Below are 10,225 nucleotides of genomic sequence, written 5' to 3'. Positions count from 1 at the left end.
ACTTTTATACAATAAGACTTATGGTGTATTTAAGCTGTCTATTGCTATAGCAAAGCCTTAACAACTCCCTACTGAAAAAAAACCAGCTAAAAAGCTGGCTTTAAAGTGGTTTTGGCCACTTTTTTAGCAGGTCAGGCTGGTCTTAGCTGTTTTTTTTTTTTACTGAATCAACTGGTTTTAGCTGGATTAGCATTGAAACATGCTAACAACATGCTAACCATGCTAGAAATGTGCTATCAACAAGCTAATAATGTTAACAAAATGCTAGTACCATGCTAATCATGCTAGAAACGTGCTAGCAAACGTGCTAGTAACATGTTTACAACATGCTAGTAACATGTTAATCAGGCTAGAAACATGCTAGCAAAATGCTAGTAACTTGCTAATTATGGTAACAACATGTTAGTAACATGCTAACAATGTTAAAAACGGGCTAATAACTGGTTAATCATGCTAACAAAATGCTAACACCATGCTAGTAACGTGCTAATCATGCTAGAAACATGCTAGTAACATGCTAATCATGCTAAAATAATGCTAGTAACTTGTTAACCATGCTAGTGACATGTTAATACCTTGCTAATCATGGTAACAACATGCGAATAACACGTTAATCATGCTAGAATCATGCTAGCAACATGCTAATAACACGCTAATCATGCTAGAATCATGCTAGCAAAATGCTAACCATGCTAGTAGCATTCTAATCATGCTATAAACATGCTAATCATGTTAGAAACATGCTAGCAACACGCTAGTAACATGCTAATAATGCTAGAATCATGCTATTAACTTGTTAACCATGCTAGTAACATGCTAATAATGCTAGAATCATGCTATTAACTTGTTAACCATGCTAGTAACATGCTAATAATGCTAGAATCATGATAGCAACTTGCTAACCATGCTAGTAACATGCTAATAATGCTAGAATCATGATAGCAACTTGCTAACCATGCTAGTAACATGCTAGTAACTTGCTAGTCATGCTAGAAAAAGATTCATTTTAATCTGTCGGTTTGTCTATCTATCTATCTATCTATCTATCTATCTATCTTATATTGCCTTCAAAACATTAAAACTTTAAACTGTAGAACTACTTAAAGCTATTACAATGTTTTCAACCTTTCTGGCCTGGCTTTTTCAAGCCAACTTTAAAGTTTGACATCAATCTTTACTCATCTAGTTTAGTCTCAGTCTTAGTCTTAGTCTTGTTTGAAAGGTCTTTGTTAGTTTTTATCATATTTAGTCAGCCTATGCCATTTTCTTTTCTTTTTTTTAATTTAGTGGAGTTGTAGTTAACTAAAATTCTAGGAATTTTAGACTAGTTTTAGTCAATACATAAACTCATATTTTAGTTATGCTGCGTAATAGTGAAACTGATCAAATCACAATTACCGATCATGACTGTTGTCATTGCATTAGAGTTATTGCACTTTCACCTTTAAAACACAAATCAAGAGAATGCCAACTCTTCGGACCTCATCTAGTTTCCTGATTTATTACATTTTCATAAATGAACACGTCACTCTCTACATTATGAAAACTGGTCAAACTCCAATAATTCCAAAGTATATTCAGTGATTTATGGCAGTGTTTCTTCCTCAAAGAAACAGGCCTGATCTGATATGAATGTGCATGTGTTTGTTCAGATAACTCATCAACTGAGGAGAGCTCGGAGGAAGAGGAAGCCCCTGAGGAGGAAGAGGAAAGAGATTCAGGTTCAGATTTGATCACTTCTGGTGAACTAGAAAACACGCTGATGCTTTTTACACTTTCATCTCCTTAATATCTACTAAAATATTAATTAGTATCTTTCAGTTTTACTTCAGCATGTTTTTGTCGTATGTCTAAACGAACAATCGCTTCTATGTTTTAAACAGAAGAAGCCTAACATACAGTACGCCATTAAACACCTTTCCATAACAATCACAATAACGAGATTTTAAGATCTTTCAGGGGTCCTGTAGGTCGATCCTCTTGATCTTGAGCGAAGGATGAACCATAATGATAAATGATCCTGTATTTCCAGACTCCGGCACGAAACCCAGAGCAGAGAATCTCACTGGTAATGACCCTCCTCTCATGTGTGCTGTGTTTAGATCATGAGCAGATATGAGTCATAAATCTGTGTTTCTCTCCCATAAAGCCTCAGACGAGCCGCTTCAGTCCTGCTGTGAGAAGTGCAGAGCTCTGAAGGTCAGCCTCTGAACACTGAACGCTCTTAGCTTCATGGCACTTTACAAAACATACAGTGCAGTAATCAATCAATAATTCAACAGTGGATATCTGTAAATATCAACCTTAAATAGTATTTCTAAGAAGTTTCCTGTAATACAGACTTTCTGCGGGTCTTAACATGTCCTTAAAAAGCTCTTAAATCACAGCAGAAAGTCTTCAGCTCTTAAAGTCATGGCAATAAATAAAAAATGCATTGATAAAAAACAAAGAAATTAAAAATGAACCTCTAACAGTGTTCTAATGTTCTCTATTCTTTTTCTGTTCGATCTACTCGTTTTCTTTTCATTTATTATTAAAAAACTCATGCTATGTGTACTGTGTTAGGCTAACTGAGCTCTTTTGTTGATTTTGATTGCTTCTTTAATTGTAAGTTGCTTTAGATAAAAGCGTCTGCTAAATGACTCAACGTAAAAGTAAATAAATGTTGCATGCATTGCTAAAAATAAGTATCTTCCTCAGTATTTTGGCTGGTCTTCCAGTACAAATATCTAAACATCCTTTAATCAAGATACATTTTCTTACTCAATTCTAGTCTAATTTTCTTTGCTTGGTCTTAAATTTACCGTCTGTAATATTGTGACTTTGAGCACAAGGCTACTAAACCCTGTGGCCTCTCTGAAGACATTATTTTACTATTATTCTAAACTCAGAATATGACGCAAACCTGCAATAATTAAATGTTAAACAACACAAATATAATTTATGTATTTAATCCCATTCTATTAACCGATGTCTTTGCTTCTGACCTTCGATGATCCAGTTCAACCGTACTAATAAGCACAAATTACTCTAGACAAACATTTGTGTGTCTTTTTTTATTGCTGAAGTGTTCTTCTGCATTCTATTGTACGGACGTAAATGTACTTTCCCTTCAGCCTGAGGTGCATTCATTTCACTTTTGGTGTGAAAAGGCTTTTATATTTGCCAAAAATAGAACTTTTTTATTTTAAAAACAAACAAGCAAGCCCTGTCCAGATTTAAAAAGTAACGCAAAAGTAGCGTAACGCATTACTTTCCATAAAAAGTAACTAAGTAACGTAATTAGTTACTTTTTCAGGGAGTAACGCAATATTGTAATGCACTACTTTTAAAAGTAACTTTCCCCAACACTGGTGGTGTATCTATATACCAGTATATCATAATATATATATATCAGTGGTTCTCAAGAAGTATGTACAATATTGTTGTAGCTCAAGATTCAAAACTGGCTTTTTTTCCAAATGGCATATGAACTGCTGATGATGTAATGCTGACACAGTGCTGTTTTTCCCTCACAGAATCCCAAATTCGAGCTCGTCACCCCCAGGAAAATGTCTAGAGATCGGCTACAGTAGGTTCTGGTTCTCCATACTGTACTTACTGTATGTCTCGTCTGACTCACAGCAGATGTGTCCCTCGCTTTATGACTCTCTTTTTTCTAAATGACCAGTGCTGCAGTCTAAACTCGACTACTGTAAAACCCGTCTCTGCACTGGCAGCTTTAGAAGAGTCCAAGGTGTAATGTGAGAATTGTCAAATGTGTCACTGAAACATTTCTGTTGCGTGGTATTATTTCCCAGTGATTAATATGTCAAGAAAGCCAGGGTTCAAATGCCACACATGAATTGGTAAACCTTTGAATAACTATAGTTTGAGGTCGTTTTTGTAATGTTTTTGAAAGAAGCCTCTTCTGTTCACAGAGGCTGCATTTATTTGATCAAAAACACTAATATTGTGAAATATAATTACAATTTAAAATTGCTGTTTATCTTTTAAACTGTAATTTATTGCTGTGATCAAAGCTGAATTTTCAGCTTCATCAGTGTCACATGATCCTTCAGAAATCATTCTGATTATTATCAACGTTTTTCTCCAAAAACAACATACACTACATGGCCAAATGTTTTGGGACACCCCCTTCTAATGAACAGGTTTGACTAATTTAGTAATTTCAATGAGTACGAATCTGAATGTTTAAGCATATAATGATATCCCAGGGAATTGTGTGCTTTTAATTATATAGCAGCAGTTTGGACAGGACCCTTTTCTATTCTAACACAACAACGCCTCTGTGTATAAGACAAGGTTCAGAAAGAAAGGATTGATTGAGTCCGTGTGGAAGAACTGGACTGGTCTGCTGTGACTTTAAATGCAGACCTTGAGCCAAAAACTCATCACCAAACACCAGTGACTTGTACATATGAATACAGTCATTTTAGACACTTCCAAAACTGTTGCAACAAAGATAGAAATACAACTTTTAAATACATGAATTATGTTTCTATCTTTGTTGCCAAGTGCCTTTTTCTGTTCTTAAGAAGGGGGTGTCCCAATACTTTTAGCGTATATAGTGTTTAAGAACTGAGAAGTAAAGTATTAAACCTTTTAGTGATCATTACAGCTTAAGAGTGAAATAATAGCTGATATTCTCTGACTAAATGGAACTTTGATAGAGGGTAAGTGTTGTGATAAGTGTATAGGCTGGTGACTAAGACTCTTTACGAGGTTGGACTCTTCTGTAGGCTGCAGCTGGATGCGGAGGGTGTGTATGAGTGTTCAGACACGGGGCTGGTGTTCGAGGTCTCTCAGCGTGTGAAGATCACATACTGCGTTCTCTCCTGGAGCACGTTTAGCACCTACTTGACTGGATCCTGGAAATTTGCTGGTCCCATTTTTGACGTGGACTGCGATCCGTCTATTCTCAAATCCGTCCAGTTCCCGCACTCACTGTGTCTAGCAGGTACGGAGATTTCATAACGTTTTCACAATGGGGTTTTCGGTTTCCCCCAAAGAATAAGTGCTCGTTTGAGGGTTTTGACACGATGGCAAACGTTCAGATTTTTTGAGAACTGCAAGTAGGAAATGTGCTTATTTTCTTTTCTTTCTCTTCTTTCTGCTCTCTCTCTTGCCGTCGTCGTCGTCTTCCCTTCGCTCTCAGCAGATAAAGACAACGAGGTGAAGTTCAGCGTGCTGCATGTGAAGAACAGCCGTGCTCTGATCGAGCCCTCGGCCGATCACTCCGGCAGTCACGTCAGGTGGAACGTGTCGTCTCTTTCGCCCGTGGGTCCGATTGTTCAGACGTCTAAATCAGCAGAGCATCATGGGGTTGTGCAGGTGTTCAAGGAGGTGGGCCATGAGAACTCCTTCTCCTTCAGAGTTTACTTGGCTGGAAACAACTGCTCTGACATCAAGGTGAGGAAACACGTCAAACGGTTTAATGTCAACAAAAAGGCTTCTGCTTTCAGAGAAATGACACGGTTTTTACACAGCACTGCTGACGGGGCTTATTCTCGGTAACGCTGCTAATGTGACCTTCTGGTAATCTGCTATGTTTAGATTGGGTTTCAGGGTGAAGCTCGATGTGCCGTCTCCTCAAGGACACTAAGTGTTAACATCACCGTGACATCAGAGCAGTTTCGGTTCTGCGTTTTGTTCTGCGTGTCTGCCACTCTTGTGAGTGAGTGTGTGATGTTTGATGCTCGATTGTGTGGGTGTCATCATCTACTAAATGCCTAGAAGCTTTAAAATACCTCAGCATCATGCTTTCACTTTTCACAGTAGCTGAGACTTTCCATGACTAGGAAAGATGAGTTTGTCTCTTCATCGGATTTGTAGAAATGTAGCACTGCATCAGTGTCTCAGCAATGGATGCTCTGCAGTGAATGGGTGCCGTCAGAATGAGAGTCCAAACAGCTGATAAAAACATCACAATAATCCACAAGTAATCCACAGCACTCCAGTCCATCAGTTAACATCTGGAGAAGACAAAAGCTGAAACAAATACATTGAACCAAAAACTCATCACCAAACACCAGTGACTTGTACATATGAATACAGTCATTTTAGACACTTCCAAAACTGTTGCAACAAAGATAGAAATACAACTTTTAAATACATGAATTATGTTTCTATCTTTGTTGCCAAGTGCCTTTTTCTGTTCTTAAGAAGGGGGTGTCCCAATACTTTTAGCGTATATAGTGTTTAAGAACTGAGAAGTAAAGTATTAAACCTTTTAGTGATCATTACAGCTTAAGAGTGAAATAATAGCTGATATTCTCTGACTAAATGGAACTTTGATAGAGGGTAAGTGTTGTGATAAGTGTATAGGCTGGTGACTAAGACTCTTTACGAGGTTGGACTCTTCTGTAGGCTGCAGCTGGATGCGGAGGGTGTGTATGAGTGTTCAGACACGGGGCTGGTGTTCGAGGTCTCTCAGCGTGTGAAGATCACATACTGCGTTCTCTCCTGGAGCACGTTTAGCACCTACTTGACTGGATCCTGGAAATTTGCTGGTCCCATTTTTGACGTGGACTGCGATCCGTCTATTCTCAAATCCGTCCAGTTCCCGCACTCACTGTGTCTAGCAGGTACGGAGATTTCATAACGTTTTCACAATGGGGTTTTCGGTTTCCCCCAAAGAATAAGTGCTCGTTTGAGGGTTTTGACACGATGGCAAACGTTCAGATTTTTTGAGAACTGCAAGTAGGAAATGTGCTTATTTTCTTTTCTTTCTCTTCTTTCTGCTCTCTCTCTTGCCGTCGTCGTCGTCTTCCCTTCGCTCTCAGCAGATAAAGACAACGAGGTGAAGTTCAGCGTGCTGCATGTGAAGAACAGCCGTGCTCTGATCGAGCCCTCGGCCGATCACTCCGGCAGTCACGTCAGGTGGAACGTGTCGTCTCTTTCGCCCGTGGGTCCGATTGTTCAGACGTCTAAATCAGCAGAGCATCATGGGGTTGTGCAGGTGTTCAAGGAGGTGGGCCATGAGAACTCCTTCTCCTTCAGAGTTTACTTGGCTGGAAACAACTGCTCTGACATCAAGGTGAGGAAACACGTCAAACGGTTTAATGTCAACAAAAAGGCTTCTGCTTTCAGAGAAATGACACGGTTTTTACACAGCACTGCTGACGGGGCTTATTCTCGGTAACGCTGCTAATGTGACCTTCTGGTAATCTGCTATGTTTAGATTGGGTTTCAGGGTGAAGCTCGATGTGCCGTCTCCTCAAGGACACTAAGTGTTAACATCACCGTGACATCAGAGCAGTTTCGGTTCTGCGTTTTGTTCTGCGTGTCTGCCACTCTTGTGAGTGAGTGTGTGATGTTTGATGCTCGATTGTGTGGGTGTCATCATCTACTAAATGCCTAGAAGCTTTAAAATACCTCAGCATCATGCTTTCACTTTTCACAGTAGCTGAGACTTTCCATGACTAGGAAAGATGAGTTTGTCTCTTCATCGGATTTGTAGAAATGTAGCACTGCATCAGTGTCTCAGCAATGGATGCTCTGCAGTGAATGGGTGCCGTCAGAATGAGAGTCCAAACAGCTGATAAAAACATCACAATAATCCACAAGTAATCCACAGCACTCCAGTCCATCAGTTAACATCTGGAGAAGACAAAAGCTGAAACAAATCCAGCATTAAGACGTTTTTAACTAAAATACATAGAGTCCATAATCCATAATAACTCTTCCTCCAGTGAAAAAGTGTTCTGGTCTGAATCAGGAGAGAAATCTGCACAGATTAAGCAGCATTTACAAGCCAAAACAGATGGATTAGTTTCAGCTTTTGTCTTCTCCAGATGTTAACTGATGGACTGGAGTGCTGTGGATTACTTGTGGATTATTGTGATGTTTTTATCAGCTGTTTGGACTCTCATTCTGACGGCACCCATTCACTGCAGAGCATCCATTGCTGAGACACTGATGCAATGCTACATTTCTACAAACCTGATGAAGAAACAAACTCATCCTGATCTCGGATGACCTGAGGATGAGCACATTTTCAGCTAATTTTCATTTTTTGGTGAACTATTCCTTTAACAAGTAGTGAACGGAGATGCTTAGCCTTTAAAATGGTTGATCGTTAAACATAATTTGTGAGCTATATGAGAGTTACTTATCCAAATGTTGTCACTTTCCAGGTGTCACAATTTTAAAGAGGGCCCATTTCTAATATGTAAAACACCATGTGGAAACCAGTCAACTGAAGTCATTTGGCTCTTTCATCTTTCATCTTCAAATGGATTCTATCGTGAGAAGTGCTCTACTCAAATAATGACCTTTGTTGCATTGTGGCCAAAAAAAAAAAAAAATGTACATCAGAAATTACAGCCCCTGACGCAAAGCCACATTTTCTGGTTAGGTACTCACCAATGTGACACAGGACAAAACTGTTGAATGAAGCAGATGTGCGTGATAAATGTCATCTATTAACATTGGCTCATCGTCTGATGTTCCACAACAGTTTGTGGGCTGCTTATCTTTGGACAGGGGCTCGTCTTCGCCTTCTGCTGTGGGTTTAATCGTCACATTCTCATGTGAAATGACTTCCTGTGGTCTGCACACCACAGAGCGGTTTGAGCGCAGCGTAATTCACGCTGTCAGAGAGGCGATTTCAGTTTCAGTCAAAAAAACTCACAGAATGCTTCTAAAGACCTTCGTTCGGCCAAAAATGCAAATTGTTATCATGTACAGTGCTTACCCTCATGTCCTTCCAAATAAATATGACTTAGTTTCTTCTAAGAATGCCCTGGCCTCTTCTGTGCATTTAATCAAAGGGGACTGGGTCTGTCAAGCTCAAAATAACAAAAAAGCACCAGAAAGTATCATGCAAAATTGCCTTATTTAAACTTTGGTCGGCCCTAGTCTGATTTTAGAGGCCTGTGTCGCAAAGACGGTGTAGTTTTACTAACATAAAACCATTTTACTAAATTCCTAGTAAGATGGATGAGTGTATTAATATGATTTAAAAATAGTAAACCACCCAGCTGGTAGAACGTCATGAGAAAACATCTTCTCATAAACAACCTTCCAAAATAAATGAAAAATAACATATGTGACCCTGCAGCACAAAAGCAGTCTTAAGTCGCTGGGGTATATTTGTAGCAATAGCCAACAATACATTGTATGGGTCAAAATTATACATTTGTCTTTTATGCCAAAAATCATTAGGATATTAAGTAAAGATCATGTTCCATGAAGATATTTTGTAAATTTCCTACCGTAAATATATCAAAACGTAATTTTTGATTAGTAATATGCATTGCTAAGAACTTCATTTGGACAACTTTAAAGATGATTTTCTCAATATTTAGATTTTTTTGCACCCTCAGATTCCAGATTTTCAAATAGTTGTATCTCAGCCAAATATTGTCCTATCCTAACAAACCATACATCAATGGAAAGATGATTTATTTATGATGTATAAATCTCAATTTAAAAAAATGTACACTTAAGACTGGTTTTGTGCTCCAGGGTCACATATAAAACAACTGGAATTATATTATGCCACATCTGTTGGTGTTTAATATTTTAGTTGTACTTACACAGATTTTTGTTTCATTGGACAGCAACAAAATATTGATTAAAACAATGTTTTATTTTCAATAAAAAGCATTGCATTGCACATTTATGTGCACATACTTGACCAATAGAAAACTCAAGGTCAAAATTCGAATTCATGCAAGATGGATTGTTTTAAATCAGCTTCACAGAAATAAACGGGAAAAAAACAATATTAATGTTGCAAAATTCATCAATTCCAGCTGTAAAACAGCTCTACAGACGACAATAGTGGCATTATTAAACTCCGTTCAGTTCAATAACGCTGTCAGAGAAGTGACGGAAAGGATTGCAGTTCTGCTTAAAACAGGTGGAATTTGTTTGGTTTTGTCCAAATCGAACTGATCCTGAACCCTGAGTTAGTTTAGCGTGACAAGACTCTGCTAGAGCTTCTTCAGAATTACAGCTGATGCCATGTTCTGCAGGACATCAGGAGGGCCGTTCGACGGGCGAACAACTGCAAGAACAACAAGAGGTACATACAAGTAGACAAGCCGCCCACATGCATGCTGGAGGAGAACAGGAGGTACCGTCTCATCAGCGAGCCCATGGGTCACATCACACCGGAGGTACTGCAGACACAGACGAGATCACAGCTCACTCGCTCAGCTGTGAGTTTATCATGTGTGTGTGTGTGTGTGTGTGTGTGTGTGTGTGTGTGTCTGTC

At 38.8% G+C, this 10,225-nt stretch overlaps 1 protein-coding gene across 1 annotated transcript in view; it reads left to right on the top strand.

The window, feature by feature from the left end:
* LOC107750093 (uncharacterized) overlaps positions 1-10,225 on the top strand; it is a 35,376-nt gene that overhangs the window by 16,996 nt on the left and 8,155 nt on the right. Inside the window, exons 4-10 of the mRNA XM_016565361.1 lie at positions 1,653-1,721; positions 2,033-2,068; positions 2,150-2,199; positions 3,519-3,571; positions 4,743-4,960; positions 5,159-5,412; positions 9,984-10,127. Of these exons, the coding sequence (XP_016420847.1) occupies positions 1,653-1,721; positions 2,033-2,068; positions 2,150-2,199; positions 3,519-3,571; positions 4,743-4,960; positions 5,159-5,412; positions 9,984-10,127 (824 nt within the window). The remainder of the gene's footprint in view (positions 1-1,652; positions 1,722-2,032; positions 2,069-2,149; positions 2,200-3,518; positions 3,572-4,742; positions 4,961-5,158; positions 5,413-9,983; positions 10,128-10,225) is intronic.

The sequence above is a fragment of the Sinocyclocheilus rhinocerous genome, unplaced genomic scaffold, assembly GCF_001515625.1.
Source record: "Sinocyclocheilus rhinocerous isolate Xijiao unplaced genomic scaffold, SAMN03320098_v1.1 scaffold722, whole genome shotgun sequence".
In the NCBI taxonomy this organism is placed as follows: domain Eukaryota; kingdom Metazoa; phylum Chordata; class Actinopteri; order Cypriniformes; family Cyprinidae; genus Sinocyclocheilus; species Sinocyclocheilus rhinocerous.
The sequence above is the reverse complement of the archived record's forward strand: the minus strand, read 5'-3'. Positions and strand labels throughout refer to the sequence as shown.